Raw genomic sequence first — 16,470 nt, forward strand, 5'->3', positions numbered from 1 at the left:
GTCAAAAAGCGTTTTCCAATTAATATCTTGGTGAATAGAAGCAAACCTGAACTGTAAATGTTATAGAGTTAAATAAATTTTAAAGCAAGATTGCTTTTTATTTTCATTTTTACTGTTATCAATGATAAAAAAGAAAAGGGCCCTGTGCAAATGTTTGGGAACCCTTTTGGATTACTTTTTAAAAAGATCATTACTAAGGCCCAGACCCAGGTGATTTACTCGTTAGGGCAGGGGTGGCTAACCATTTGGTCCTGGAGAGCCGCAGGGTGTGCTGGCTTTTGTTTTCACCATAAAATCAGCAACCGATTCAGAGCCAGGAACCAGGTGAGTCGACTTAACTGTGTAATCAACTGCTTTAATTAATCAATTAACTGCTGAGTAACAATGAAAGGCAGTACACCCTGCGGCTCTCCAGGACCAGGGTTGGCCACCCCTGCGTTAGGGCTTCAATGAGTCAGGTGAGTAGAATTCAAGGGCTGAACTTTTTATTCTTTAATCTCCTAAGACCTGGCGTACACATGCGTGGACTCCACATTTTGGGCTGTACAACCATAATACTTAATTCTTAAGACCGAGAGTCCACATATGTGGACATCATTTTTCTCAAAAACTACATCATGTCAAAAGATGATGCTTAGTTTTTATACTTATCAGGTCCCAATAAGCCCAAATAGCAAAGAGAAATTAAAAATGCATACCAAAAAAGAGTGCGGGTCTTAGGAGGTTAAGTAACTCCATGACTTCTAGAGTATTCAACTGCAGTGGCTGTTCTGTCTGGTGTTAATAACCATGGGTTCCTCTAAACAGTAGTTCAAAGATGTCAGAATGAAGATGGTTCATTCCACCAAGCAGGAGAAGGCTAGAAAAGAAACGTTTCTCAAAAACCCATTTCCACAGTCTGAAACATTATGAGAAAATGGAAGATAAATGGAACAGTTGAAGTCAAGGCAAGGTCTGGAAGACCAATTAAATGTTCAGGTAGAATGGCCCGAGACCTGGTGAGAAATGCTCAGAAGAACCCACACATCACTGCAAAAGAGCTGCAAAAAAGGGTAGCAAACAAAGGCCTCGCTGTTCACAGAACAAAACAACGTAATTTAAACAACAAATACCTCCATGACAGAGTTGCCAGAAAGAAGCCTACGACCTCAACACAAAATTACACGCCTGAAGTATGCAAAAACAAACATGGAAAAGCCTGAAGCCCTTTGGGACAATGTGCTTTGGACGGACGAAACAAAAACAGAACTTTTCAATTTCAAGATCTCAAACATGCTGCACATGCAAGGAAGCTGAAGAATATTTCCGAGCCAGAGGTTTTCCGCCAGGAAAATTCCAAAAGCGAGAACTGAAACACTCTTAGCTGGCTACAGGAAGTGTTTACAAGCTGTTATAGTTGCCTGAAGAGGAGCTACAAAGTACCATCTGAGATAGTTCCCAAACCTTTGCATAGGGCCGTTTCCTGTTTTTTTAAAAATCTTTATTATTTTGAAATTGCAAAAAAGTACATAAAAAATAATCTTGCTTTCAAATTTTAAGAAATGCATAATGTTTAACTTTGTACAAATGTAGAGGTGAGCTTCGCTTTTGTTCACCAAGATATTCATTGTAAAAGGCTTTTCTACCAGGGGTACCCAAATTTTTGCATATATAAGTATATAAAGGCTTCTATGTAACCATTTGACTCGAGCAAACATCTTGTGTCACTTATTAGATGGCCTGTATATACTTATTATCAAAACTGCATTCTGGGTTGTCATGCAAATTCATTAACAGCTGACTCAGTTTAGCTGAGCAAACAACAGGGATAACTTCAAACGCATGCTAATTAACATTCACCAAAACTATACTTCAGCAAAAACCATATAAAAATGCTTCCTATAATGTGCCTACGAAACGCAGAACACCCCATGCCTTTACTTTTGGTCTAGTTTGGAGGGGAATTTGATAACACAACAAGGACGGCCAATTTGCGAAAACAATGGCCCCGCAAACGTAAAAGAACATGGGCCGTGACTCAGGAGAAAGAGAGCCGCACCTCACATTTCAAACAAAATGGGGGCCGTCGCCCGGGCCCTAATCTACTCTTAATCTGGATAAAGGATCCCGATGCGTTCCTCTCCCTCTCCCTCCTTTACATGTTATTGCGCTGGGCAGTCGCGGCTCATCTCTCCATTGTGCCGGGGCCGGCCTCCTTAGCGTTTTAGCAGGGCCTTGACTGGCTGAACTTTGATCTGATGTCTTCATTGAGCGAAAGCTCCGGGTTGCTGATTTCAGATGCAAATCTCCTGCCAAGCCCATCGGCTCTTTGTGAAGATGGCAAAGGGAGGGGAGGGGGGGGAGGGGAGGGGAAGAAAGAGAGGGGGGGGGGCACTAGAAGTTTCCAAGGGCCTCTAAGGGAAATCTTTGGGTGGGGGGAGTGGGGGTGAGCTGGTGTCCCTAATCCACATTGCAATATGGATTAAGGTAGGGGATAACCTTTCTTAGGGCAGAAGAAAGAGTGTAGCGCAAAAAAAAAGGGGGGGGGGGGGAGAAAACAAGCCGGGGCCAGGGAGCGGGATTTAGCGGCGATAAAACCCGGCGCAATAAAAGCGTGCTCTGTGTCAGGCGCTGCTGAATAGGGCCTCAGTGTCCAGCATTCCCAGGCCTGGCGGGGAAGCTTGCAAAAACCTACCTACACCCAACTAAGCGTGAGTAATCTGCCTGCACTGAATGGTCCGGGTGAAGCCTATTCATCCCTTTAGAAGTTTAAGAGTTGATAAATTTATTATCAGTGGCGATTAGGCCGCACGCCTGTCACCTCTTCGCAGGCCTGAGGGGAGGGGGGGGTGGGCGGGAGAAGAAAGGAGAATGAAATGTGTCAGCCGTCGGACAGCCATTTCTCTACCTTCTCGCTCCCGACGCGTCTAATTGCGATACTAATGCGCTAGAAACCTCGGATTCCAGATGAACCAAAGCAGAAAATTGATTTCATGCTGTGACAGTTTATACATTGCCCGGAGTATACAAACTGGTCATTCAGAAGGGACCGCACCTTCTAATTGTGTTAAAAGATAGCCGTAACCGGTTTGTAACCTTGGCATGGGTTAGAAAAATCATTTCATCAGCTCCACACAATTTTTTTTTCTATATACTTTTATTGGAGATGAGAAACAGACCAAAATATTTTTTGCCAAAGTCCAAACAAACGTTTGGCATGCGGTGTAATTGGTTTGTTTGCCCCCCCCCCCCCACCCCGCCAGTTGTTAACGGCTCGCGAGGGTAAAATAAACGCTACAAGTCCAATAAGCTTTGTTCTTCTGGATCACACTCGCGAAGCGTGCCCACAATGGGCTCAGTGGTTTGATACAAATCACAAGTGCTCTCCACACACACTTTAGCACATGGATAAACAATTTTATTAGCTCCATTCAGAGTTTCACTCAGAGTGCGGCACGGAAACCCGAGTAACAGAACAAGGCGTGTCACGCAACAATGCATTATGGTCCTTGCTCATATGCCTGTCCAATGGCGGCCAGTGAAGTGAGATAAAGTACCCACAGAGAGCTGGGAAACCCTCAAGCATACCTAATACTTTTATATCGCCAAGGCCCACCATGTCGTTAGCCCCTGCTGCAGAAGCCCAGCACCCAACAGTTGACTCCTGGAGTACACCAGACCAGCCCGGGAGGGGAGGGGAGGGGCTAACGTCACCGTCCAATCAGCCTCCCCCTTAACTCATCCTCAGTGATCACAAGATGAATTCACACAGGACAGAACAGTGACTTAATAACGCTCACCTTTCCACCGGGCTGTAGGAACTACAAGTGGGGAGGAACTACCCACAACAGGGACTAGGTGGTTTTCTGGAGCGTGTTCATGTTAGCTTTCCGGCCTCACCTCAAGAACTGCGAACATTATGCGAATCTTCAAGACATAATTTCTGCATGCAACGTCTACGTGAGCCACTCAAGTGTTCAGGGCACTGTTTATTGGAGTGGGCTTTGCCCAGTTCAGCCCAGCCCTCAATGCAGTCATAGAAATATTGTGACCTTGGAATTATAAGGTCTATCAGCGTTCTGATTGATTTTGAAACATTGAGCTTCAAAGATACCACAGTGAAATGGCTCAAAGCAAATACAGCCTTTTAAATTCAGTATTTTCTCATATTTTAAGACTTCATTTACATTTACATTTTAGTCATTTGGCAGACGCTTTTAATCCAAAGCGACTTACAAGTGCATAGGTTCTACCATAAGTCAGAGCATCACATCCAGAAACTAGCAAAATACACAGGAAATGCTGTTCTAAACATAGTTGTCATCAAAAAAAATTTTTTTAATTTTTTTTTTTTTTGGGGGGTGGGGTTAGACAAGGATAGGGATATCAGAAAGGAGGGGCAGGGGAAATCAGGAGGGAGGACTAAGGTAGAGTTTGAAAAGGTGGGTTTTGAGTCTGCGTCGAAATAGGGGGAGGGATTCTGCTGTTCTGACAGTGGTAGGCAGGTCATTCCACCACTGAGGAACCAGAACGGAAAACAGGCGTGAACGTGCAGCTCGACCGCCAGGTGCACGTAAAGAGGGAACCGTAAGGCGACCAGAGCTGGCAGACCGGAGTGGTCTAGCTGGGGAGTAGGGAGTGATCAGGATCAGGATCAGGACACATAAACGCACTATAAACAACATATTTATGACAATCAAAAAAAAAAATTCTAAAAAATTCCAGTTAGAACCATATAATTCTAAGGTCTCAATCTGTGCTCAAGCCTTCAATCATCTCAGTGTACAGCAGCTGCGATGGTACATTCATCGCTATGGAAACTTGATACTGTACGCAAGCAATCTGTCCCTTCTCGTTTTGGACAGCCATTTCATATCCTTCACCTGGAATGGGTCTAGATGATCCATGAGGACTAGCATTACGCTAATACTTTACCGGCGCTAGCAGAATGCTGTTATCCAGAAAATGAAAACGCAGACACAAGTGCAAGATCAGGGACTGAAGAGCAGTAAAGCCCCAGAGAGGGAAGTATAATCCCAAGAGACAACAAGGAGTGCAGGCTCGATCGACAAAATGGCTGCCAGCTCAAACGCCTGATTAGGCGCCATCTTATTCCTTATTTTTTGGTTTATGTCCTCTTCGCTCCCGGTCATTTAATGTAGCTTAATGCTTGTTCAGTTACATTTCTTTTTCTTTGTATGAGCATTAAACTACAATATACAACAGTTTGTTCTGACCTCGCATTGTGATTGGCTGAGAGACATTATCTCTGGATGAGTCAATGCTAACGTAGCAAAACCAAACTGCCATGTTCATTACATTGCATTACATTACAGGCATTTAGCAGATGCTCTTATCCAGAGCGACGTACAACAAAGTGCAGATCGAAGTGTGAAGATCGAAGTGTAAAGAGGACCCTCGAGGACAGTACGGTTCCGAGTCCTAGCGTGACCATTTGGATCCATTACAATTGGAACCCTTGAAGAATACATCAACTTACAAACTAGCATACTGCGGTTGGCAGCTAGAATACCACAATACAATACAATATCCAATACAATACGACAATATCTATATGTAACTATATATAAGTGCCATTATAATCTATGGCATGCACAAGGCTAATCATGGTGGTGAGGTAGGGAGGGAAAGGTGCAGCCTGAAGAGATGAGTCTTCAGTCTGCGTTAGAAAGTGGTCAGAGACTCTGCCATTCTGACATCCACAGGAAGGTCACTCCACCACCGTGGGGCCAGAGCAGACAGCAGACGTGAGCGTGAGGTGCAGGTGTGACGAGGGAGAGGCGCCAGCCGTCCCGACGTTCACATTCGGCAGATTCATGGTATCAGTTATCATAAACTTGTAACCTAGCAACAATCTGTTCTGTCCTTAAAACGGCATAATAAAAAAAACGCAGTTACTGTTTTTTTCTTTTAATTTATGAACACAACACAGCAGGGTATATCAGGGTAAGTTGCCCCTTGTCGTGTTTTTTTTTTTTTTATATGAGTCATTATTAAATGGCTTAAATATATTAAATGAATAACAGTAAAGAATGGTTCCTGTTTTTACCCGAAAACACACTATTCTCTGCCTCCACATATGAAAGTTCACACTGACTGCACTACGGTGCTGACGGACAGTAGACAAAGACGTGTGGGTTACCTGCACTTTCGGAAGGTTCTGGTAGCGCCAGGCTATCTTCATGGAGTCTTGGCCGTCGGGGTCACCCAGCTTCCCCTGAGCCTCTTCACTCCTTGGGCTGGCAATGTCATCCAGTATCGGGGCTGGGAGTTCCTACAGAGAAAAATGTGTTCACAGCGTTCATAAAAGCATTTCATGCTCATGCGTGAAAAACATACACTATGCACCCGTAAACAGCACAACTCTAAACACCTCTGTGAACACTGACTTCAAAATTACGGCAAGTTACGAATAAACTTTCACCAATACGTTTCATCCTGAATGTCACAGTAGACAACTTGACCTTTATAAGAATGCAATATATAAAGAATAATTTCTGTATTTTTAAGCGTTGAAATATCTATAACTGGCAGATCCGAGTATGGCTGGCGCATGAGGGAGCAGCATAATTGGGCAGCCGCTCCGAGGGTGGGGGCAGGGACTTGGCGGGGGGCGTCACCGCATACGGGCACCCCAGACTGCCCTGGAATCACGGGCCGGGGCTCCAGACGACGCGGCTGGAAGAGGGCTTGTCAATCTCTTCCCGGCCGTATTTTCTCATTATATTATGGCACAATTGGCCACCAAATTGGGAGAAACATGGGGGAAAAAATGTGAAACATAAATAAAATAAGAACAATAATTATCTATAAAACATATTTCATCTGAATATGATTTGATCGAACATTTGATTGTCATTAAGGAACACAAGCTGCTGATTCCACTTCAGTTGCAAGACAAAATTACTTGAAAATCAGTGAAAAACACAGTGCAGATAACCCGCCTGAGAAAAAGGTCATGTTCCATTCGAACAGCATGAGAGAACTTCCTAACTGAAGCTTGAAACTGACTTTTAATCTTGTGGAGGGGAAAAGTCAATGTCTTTATGAAATAAAAAGAACCCAAACTGTACACATCCGTATAAAATCTGCACAGGATCTGGGAAGAAGTTGCCTTCTGAAGCCAGTAGCCTTGTGGCTAAGGTACGTGACTGGGCCTTGGTGGTTCAAGCCCTGGTGTAGCCACAATAAAATCCAAAATCCACACAGCTGTTGGGTCCTTGAGTAAGGCCCTTCACTCCACATTGATCCAGGGGGGATTATCTCCTGATTAATCTAATCAACTGCAAATCACTTTGGATAAAAGCGTCAGCTATATAACAGATTATTTTTATTTTATTTATTCTGAAAAAACTGCAGCACTATGAACATTGTCGAAAGGAAAAGTTGTTTTCTTTCCTTCACTTGATATAAGAGAGCCTATTAATAGAAGACGTGTTAAATTAAAGCTGGGGTTTCTTCGACAACAAGAGGAAAGCGGAGTGTTATTGGTCCACGCCACAGCCCGGAGTAACACAGGTCTCTGTACACAAATGTGAATGTGCCAGTCCCTCGAGGAAGCCCATCTTCCAACGCGCAATAACAAAAAACAAGCTACCGGCTCGCAAATAACATCTCAAATTAGCGCTGCCGCATTTTGCAACACCGGCGCCCCTCATTAGAGTTGCGAGGAGCCCTAGGCCAATCAGGGGGAAGGTGCGATTGCCGTTTTTGTTCCTGATCGCAGAGGTGATTACAGGCGCCTGTAGCTCTATGGGCTGGCCATCGCAGCAGCTCTCTCTCTGAGGGGGTGGAGGTTTGTGCATGACGGGGCCACACTGTACAGCAGCCATAGGATCAGACCCTGGGCGTAGGCCCACACTCTGTACAGCAATTGTATTATTTATTTATTTTTGTTTTTTTCAGTTATCTGTTTTGCCCTATCAAACATGTCATGAGTGCATCTGCAGGGGTCTTGTCTTGTCATTTATGAAATGGCACACTTGCGTTTTAGTTCAAGAACCTCAGAAACATATTGCTCTGCGCTTGGCATTTTCCCTGCCAGGAGCTTACCGCATAAGCCAGCCCTGAATCCGGGTCCCAATTGCTATGTTTCACAAAATGTTTCAGAGGCGGAAAACAATATAAACTATTAAAATGGAATGAAGAGCCTCTAACACGTATACCACCTGTCCTGTTCAAGATGTTTACATGGAAAGCAAAGGTTAAGCCACAACCTCTCCCTCAAGATATCCTCAATCAGAGGTCGCGTTAACACAGGATTCTGTGTTTTTTACATAGATAAATGGAGCCAAAATGCAGGAAACGAAATATACCGCAAAAATGCAATATTCCATTGGCTAGCGCGACCACTGCCCTGAATATATCCATCAATATACAGTATCTGCAATTTCCCTCTCACTTGGCTTCCGTCTAATCTGCTTTCAGAACTGCTTACGTCACCCTGTATGGCAGAAAAGACGCCGTCGAGGGAAGACGCCTGCAAAGACCTCATAAAGACCCTAAGACATTGTACTGTAACAAGACCAGGGATGCTCAATCTTACCCAGAAAGGGCTGGTGTGGGTGCAGGCTTTTGTTCCAACCAAACGGTTACACACCTGATTCTACTAATCAAGGTCCTTTGCAAAGACACTAATGGACGATTCGTAGAATCTTTCAGGGAAAGACAGAGTAACCCGGACATAGACCATCGGCATAGAGCCAGTAGAGGAGCCCTGGTAGGACCATGAGAAGCATGTGATAACCTGACAACTCTGACACAAGCACACATGTACCCAGGCGCAAAAAAGACCAGCATTACTAAGGTCCTGGGCTGGTGTGCATGCCCCCATTTTGTGTTCTTCAGCACTTTGATCAATGACTGGCCAAAGAGTACACACCAAGGTGGCTGCTTATTGAAAGATAAAAACAAAAAACCTTGCTGAACATATAAGAAACATTCGAAATGCTGAATTTATACTCTGAATTTCCCAAATATGTGGATGCTCTGTGTGCTATTTTCTGGAAATAAACAATAAGCAAGATGCAACATGGACTGGCACACTTTCACAAAACATGCACTTTAAAAAAGATTGTACTTAATATCTCGTGGTGAAAAGTGATTTGTACAACCAGCACCAGAAAATATACATACAGTGGCCGCCCAAAGCCGTGTCCATCCACACTGCTCGTGGAATTTCAACCAAGTCAACATGGTTTCTGAGATTGAAATCTTAATGCTGCCTTCACCTCACGGTTGACAACAATAGGCCTGAATGTTTTCAACAGTGATGGATAAATTGCTGGGTAGTAAAATATTATATCTAAGGTAGGTGATGGGTCTTTTTATCTGGTGCTTGTCTCCATCAGCCTCATAGGAGACTGATAATTACAGTCTGTTAGATTGTCTCTCTCTCCGCATGGGAGCGTCAGTGGCATTTGTCATTGGTTTATCTGCCAGAGGAAGAGGACAGTAATGGTCCAGAAATTAACATCTGTTGCCATCTCATATTGTCAAAGTAATGACAGCCCTCAACTTTGACCTTTTCTGATTACTAAATCAAAAAGAAAGTAATTAATGTCCCAAACTACAAATTACAACCTGTATGTTTGAAACGCCCTGGACAAAAAATGGCATTGAATATCCAGTTCGTCTCCATCGTAATATCCCGCTCATTGTGTCGATTAGGAAGCTACCTTTTCAAACATGTTATTTAATCGTCACTCAGCATTTCACCCCACGTTTTTACTGTGCATTGTTAAAGGTCACCGAGAATATCTCAAAATTGACTCGCGCACAGATAATTGGCTTTCATCAAACATCTTTAGAAGCACACATATAAAATAGCAGATGATAATGGTAACACAGTGACAAAAAAAACTTGCAGAGAAATAGGATAAGCGCTCCATGCTCTTTTAACATATAGGGCCGATTATCCTGGACTAACCTGAGTTTTGAAGAATCTGCATTAAAAATGTAATTTAGCCTATGACTACGCTTAATCTCTGTCTGAGAATGTGGCCTCTTAGTGTTCTTTCCGTGTTGTGAAAGTGTAAAGTAAAATGTAAAGTGTAATATTAGAAATGCCAGTGTCGGTATATGATCTGCTCAGCTCAACAATCTGCTTGGGGTCCTCGTATACACTCAGTGACCACTTTATTAGACAGACCTAGACACCAGCTTGTTAATGCAAATATTCAATCAGCCAATCATGTGGACGCAACTAAATGCATAGAAGCATACAGACATTGTCAAGATTTTCAGCTATTTTTTTTGACCAAATGTCGGAATGGGGAAACAATGTGATCTAAGTTACTTTGACCATGGAATGATTGTTGGTGCCAGACAGGGTGGTTTGAGTATCTCAGAAACTGCCGATCTCCTGGGATTTTCATGCACAACAGTCTCTAGAGTTTGCAGAGAATGGTTCGAAAAACAAAAAAACATCCAGAGAGCAGCAGTTCTGCAAGCAAAAATGCGTTGTTAATGAGAGAGGTCAGAGGAGAAGGGCCAGACTGGTCGAAGCTAAAAGTAAGGTGACAGTAATGCAAATAAACTTGCAAAGACTTGTGTCATATTGTAGACTTGTGATTAGGCACTAAAAGTGCTCACAGAATGTATCTTAAGAGACAACATTTTTTGAGGCTGGCTCTGGAAGCAAGAGCATGCAAGTGTTAAATATTTGTATTCAATTTTTTACATTACATTACAGGCATTTGGCAGACACATTAATATCCAGAGCGGCGTACAATAAAGTGCAAAACCATAAGCAGGGACAATTGTGCTGAAAGACCCAAGAGGGAAGTTCAGTTTAAAGTGCTAGAAGTGACCACATAGATTTACAACACTTGTGAATCAGATCAACAAACTGATCAACTCAGTAATTAATGAAATTAGCAACAGATGCAAACCACAAGGTTCCGTTGAATCCAATACTGAACACGATGGGCAAATTAAAACCCATACTTATTCTGCTCTCGTGGGACGGATTTCAGCAGGAAACATGCGCTCTCTTATTACCTGCAGGATCTCGTCAGGGGGTTCCCTGGCAGACGCGATGTAGAGACTGTGTCCGCACACCACGCCTTCCGCCAGGAAGTACTTCAGCAACATGCGGGAATAGCTGTCGTACTTGTCCTCCTCTGTCAAGGAAAAAAACCCCAAAAAAACAACCAGCTGAGGAACAGCATAGAATGTGACAAAAGGTAAACACAGTGCTTTACTTAAGATGCGGGGCAAAAATATTAAGCGTAGACATTTATGGACTCTTCAGTGTACTTCAGATGATCATTCCAGAACATAGATTTTTGTGTCATGGATTCATTTCTGTGTTCATTTTGAGGTATGTTTTGGATCATTGTCTTGCTGGAGAGTCCACCAACAGCCAAGTCACAGCATTGTGGTAGAGGCAACCAGATTGTCAGGCAAAATTGCCTAGTACTTGGTGGAATCCATTATACCATTGATTTTAACCAGAGGCCCTGGACCTCTAGAATTAAAACAGCCCCAAAACATCAATGACCCACCACCATATTTCAGTGGGTATGAGGCAAATCTACTTTTATGCATCTCTGTTTCGACACCAAACATGCTGATGCTGTATCTGAAATGCTGATCTCATTTGTTCACTTAATGTATGACTGAAAAAGGTGTTGTGGGCAGATGAGACCAAACACTGAGTAAAGATCACAGACCTCAGAACAGATCTGTCAGAGTGGGCCCTTTCTCAGAGCTTTTTCAGCGAAAGAAGCTTGCTCTTTTTAATACTGGCTCTATAGAAAAGAAGTCTTGCTTTGGCTTAAAAGAAATAGACAGGCAAGTAAAATAAGAGAATATGCAATGCCTTTCAAATGCACATGGAAAATACTACTGCCAACAAAAAAAATAGCAATTGCGAAAGCAGCTAGGTGGCTCATCCTGTTAATACATTATATTAGAGGCATTTTACAGAAGCTCTTATCCAGAATGACATACGGCGTGCATAAACCATATCCAGGGACGCGTGTGCAATCTATTGCATGGAACGGTCTTGTATGGAACGGTCTTGCATGGAACGGTCTTGTACCAACTCCTGACCGTGCCAGTGCCAAATGTGGCCCCAGCGGTCTAAATCCTGACCATGCCGGTGCCAAATGTGGCCCCAGCGGTCTAAATCCTGACTGTGTCAGTGCCAAATGTGGCCCCAACGGTTGGGAGGATTACAGTCGACCAGGATGATGGAGTTTTGTGAAGCACCAGCGACCCCTGCTGGTCCACCTGTCAATCTGCATGTGCAGAGCCTTCCTCTGACTCCTGTCTGTGCAAGCCAGACCTGGGTCAAATGCGTAATTGTCATGGATTCAAATACTTTACTGTGCTTAATGTATCTTGCCTGGTGCAATTCAGTCAACCGAGAGGCCTAGAAGATGGGATTTGGACATTTTGAGTGTATTTCACTGGTTCCAACACACCAGAGAAATCAGTAAAGAGTAGAAAAATATCTGAATCCAAAACAATGACCTATTGACCCAGGTCTGGTCCACAGGGTGGTAAACCAGGCCTTGCAGTTAATTGTAAATTGTATTGGGAGTGTATTGATCCAGGTCTCCTGAGAGCCCAACAAGGCATTATAAGTCACATCAAAAGTATTGGAACAGCAAGGCCAATTCCTTTGTTTTTGCAATACACTGAATACATTTGGGGTTAAGACAAAAAGATGAACTCGAGACAAGAGTTCAGAATTTCAGCTTTTATTTCCTGGTACTTCCTGGAATTGTACTTAAGCAACTTAAGCAAATGAAAGCAAATAACACTTAATATTTGGTAGCATATCCCTTGCTTGGAATAACTGCATCAGACCTGTGACCCATTGACAGCACCAAACTGTTGCATTCTTCTTTTGCGGTGCTTCTCCAGGCCTTCTGCAGCCTCTTTTAGTTGTTGTTTGTTTCTGGGTTTCTCTAAAACCTTCCACTTTTTCTCCCCCATGAAGTCCTTTATGTGTTTGCAGTGTGTTTTGGGTCTTTGTCTTGTCACAGGATGAAGTTCCTCCCAATTAGTTTTGATGCATTTCTCTGTAAGATGGCAGACAGAATGTTTTTGTAGACTTCTGTTGCTGCTACCATCAGTTACATCATGAATAAAGATTAGTACCATGACACTTCCTCCACTTTGCTTCACAGTTCAGCTTGTATGTTTTGGATCATGAGCAGATCCCTTCTTCCTCCACGCTTTGGCCTTTCCATCACTTTGGTCGAGGTTAATCTTGGTTTCATTTTTTGAGGTTCATCTCTGTACTTCTTTGTGAATTGTAATCTCGCTTTCCAATTCTGGGGCGGCACGGATGGTGCAGTGGGTAGCACTGCCGCCTCACAGCAAGGAGGTCCTGGGTTCGAATCCCCGTCGGCCGGGGCCTCTCTGTGCGGAGTTTGTTCTCCCCGTGTCTACGTGGGTTTCCTCCGGGTACTCCGGTTTCCTCCCACAGTCCAAAGACATGCAGGTTAGGCCGATTGGAGAGTCTAAATTGCCCGTAGGCATGAGTGTGTGAGTGAATGGTGCGTGTGCCCTGCGATGGACTGGCGACCTGTCCAGGGTGTATTCCTGCCTTTCGCCGAATGTATGCTGGGATAGGCTCCAGCCCCCCAGCCCCCCTGCGACCCTGATCAGGAGAAGTGGGTTCAGATAATGGATGGATGGCTTTCCAATTCTTACTACTGATGAGCGGTTTGCATCTTGTGGTATAGCCTCTATATTGCAGCTCTCTAAGTCTTTTTCAAATGGTTGATTGAGATACCTTCACCCCTGCCCTGTGGAGATAGTTTGAGATGTCACTGACTGATGTTTTGGGGTCCTTGTTTCACAGCGCTCACAATGTTTCTGTCATCAACTGCTGTTGTATTCCTTTGTCGACCTGTTTGATGTCTGTTGCTCAGTATGCCAGAGGTTTCTTTCTTTTCCAGGACATTCCAAGTTGTTGTACAAGCTATCCCCAATGCATTTCCCATCTTCTATTGGCTTCAAAATTTTTTCTCCCAAAGATAGCTCTCTGGTCTTCATGTTAGTTTACCTTTTCTAACACTGTCTTCACAGGCAAAACTCAAGGCTAAAATCAAGAGACATAGACATTGAGAACTATTAATTGTTTAACCAATCACTCTAACAGGACACATCTGGGCTACAAGAAACACCTGACAGTCACATGTTCCAAACTTTGCTCACCTAAAAATTGGGCAGTCTGATACGAAAGGTGATATGTTCAAAGCTGTTTAACACATCTAGATAAAATTTTAAGTTGTCTTCAGTGTGGAGCAAAAACAAAGGAATTGACCTTGCTGTTCCAATACTTTTGGAGGGGACTGTATACACTAGCAATTGCAAAGTTGATTGATATTTTATATCTGATACCTCCACTGCACTCCAAACGGGACCAATAAGTGGAAAAACCATAGCTTTCCTGCATAATACACTATCTCAGGAAAATGTTTGAATGATACAAATAACAGAATGTTTATTTCTATCATTGCTATACTGTACATGTTAGCATTTGATATTTATTGTATTTACTTTGTGGTAAATGATCTTACCAAGGGCAAAATGCATTGAACAGAAGTACATTTAATTTTATAAACCACAGTGCAATACAACCTTCTTCAGTTCAACACAGGTCCAACAACAGTATTTAACTAGTCTATATAGTATTATTAACCAAAACAAATACTGCAGGGAATTTGAAGCCAAAATAACCCCAATTACAGTTGCTGATATTGTTTATTCCTTTTAAATAAATAATGAAACTGAAATAATATAATTACTCAGAGACGAAGAAAGACACAGAGAAAGTGCAAATGTAGCAGCAGTTGGAACGACACCCTCAGTTCCGACAGTATTAACAGCATAAAGGACTTTCCTTCGCACAGTGACGCCTGGAAGGCAGCGTATGTTAGAACTAAAGAGCTCAGGAACTGGCTCAGGAACATTAAAATACATTTTAATGCGCTAAAGAAAAACTGCCCGTGAAGATGTATGTACACACACGTCTGTGGTTGGCCAGCTGAACCCGCTGGCTGACACGGTGTCAGAGGCAGCCGCTGCCATCATTACATTACATTACTGCCATTTGGCAGACGCTCTTATCCAGAGCGACGTACAGTTGATTAGACTAAGCAGGAGACAATCGTCCCCTGGAGCAATGCAGGGTTAAGGGCCTTGCTCAAGGACCCAACGGCTGTGCAGATCTTATTGTGGCCACACCGGGATTAGAACCACCGACCTTGCGTGTCCCAGTCATTTACCTAAACCACTACGCTACAGGCCATCCAGGCGTCACTGAGGGCAGTAAGTTACGTTGCCTGATGTTTGGCACGTAAACGTTGCCTGATGGTCCAGCAAAGCGGCACCGACGCGTTGGCCTCAGAAAGCTACTCGATGTGAGAACCACAGCGGCTTTGTGACATTTTCCCCAAAACAACACTGACAACCGCTAGGCGCTAGCACAGTTGTAGGCCCCAGGCCTGTGTGAACGAGGCAACAGGGCAGGGTGTCCGCAATTGCCACCCACCCTGCGGTGGCTCTCCCTGTGTGACCGCTGGAGTGACCACACCCACCAGCTCTGAGTGACAGGGCATCCCGGGGAAGGCGTCGCCACGGCGACGGGGAATTCCGCAGCTCTACAATTTGTCGGTGGAAGGACCATCTTTTCTTGATGGATTTCTAGGTCAGTGGCCCTCCATGCCGTTCAAAGGCTCTAGACGGGCCCTCTCAAACGAGGCCTATTGTGGCCCAGATTCTATTGTGTCTTACAAATGGAAACGGCAGGAGCCATTACCCTGCCCACGACTGTTTTGGGGGGGGGTGCATCACCGGGTAATGATCACAGACCTCAGGCAGAGTGGGTGCTTGTTCAGCTAAATAAGCTTTGCTCATGTCAATACGAGCTCCGTATTGAAAAGAAACTTGCTTTGGCTTAAAAAAAGACAGACAGGTAAGCAGAATATGAGAACCCTGTAGGTCAACAAGTTGTCTTCCGTGTGCCTGCCACTGGAATGACAGGGCATCCATTTCAAAGCCAAGGAGAATGGGACTGAATGGTACCATCGTGAGGCAGGACAGGATGTCCGTCATGATGAAATCTTTCTTTGTACAGAGATACAACCCCAAGGTGTGGAAAGTGTGGCGAGGCGCATGCTACCCCAATGGAGTGGGAGTCCATGACACCTTCAGCTGTAGTCTCATCTATGTCCCCTCTCCTCTCTAATAATGGCCGCTGAGTGTCTTGTATGTTTACATACACTCAACATGGCAGCAGTACAGGCCTGGCAGACCATAACCCGGGAAGATGCCCAGCGTCTGGTGACGTCTGTGTGCTGCGTACTTCAGGCAGTCATCGAAAGTACTAAACACGACAACGTTATTTCATATTATGTTCATTTGTCCAATTACTTTTTTGCTTTTTCTCCCTGTAAGTATAAAAAGGGATGTAATTCCTACAAGGATCACCTGACATGGATCACC

At 43.9% G+C, this 16,470-nt stretch overlaps 1 protein-coding gene across 2 annotated transcripts in view; it reads right to left on the reverse strand.

Moving 5' to 3' along the window:
* The window catches only part of elp4 (elongator acetyltransferase complex subunit 4), an 88,779-nt gene that overhangs the window by 69,199 nt on the left and 3,110 nt on the right, over positions 1 to 16,470 (reverse strand). For both annotated transcript variants that reach the window (XM_061222305.1, XM_061222304.1), the window contains exons 3-4: positions 11,002 to 11,123; positions 6,143 to 6,274 (exon numbers count right to left, since the gene is read on the reverse strand). In XM_061222305.1, the coding sequence (XP_061078289.1) occupies positions 6,143 to 6,274; positions 11,002 to 11,123 (254 nt within the window). The remainder of the gene's footprint in view (positions 1 to 6,142; positions 6,275 to 11,001; positions 11,124 to 16,470) is intronic.

This window comes from Conger conger, chromosome 15, assembly GCF_963514075.1.
Source record: "Conger conger chromosome 15, fConCon1.1, whole genome shotgun sequence".
Classification (NCBI taxonomy): domain Eukaryota; kingdom Metazoa; phylum Chordata; class Actinopteri; order Anguilliformes; family Congridae; genus Conger; species Conger conger.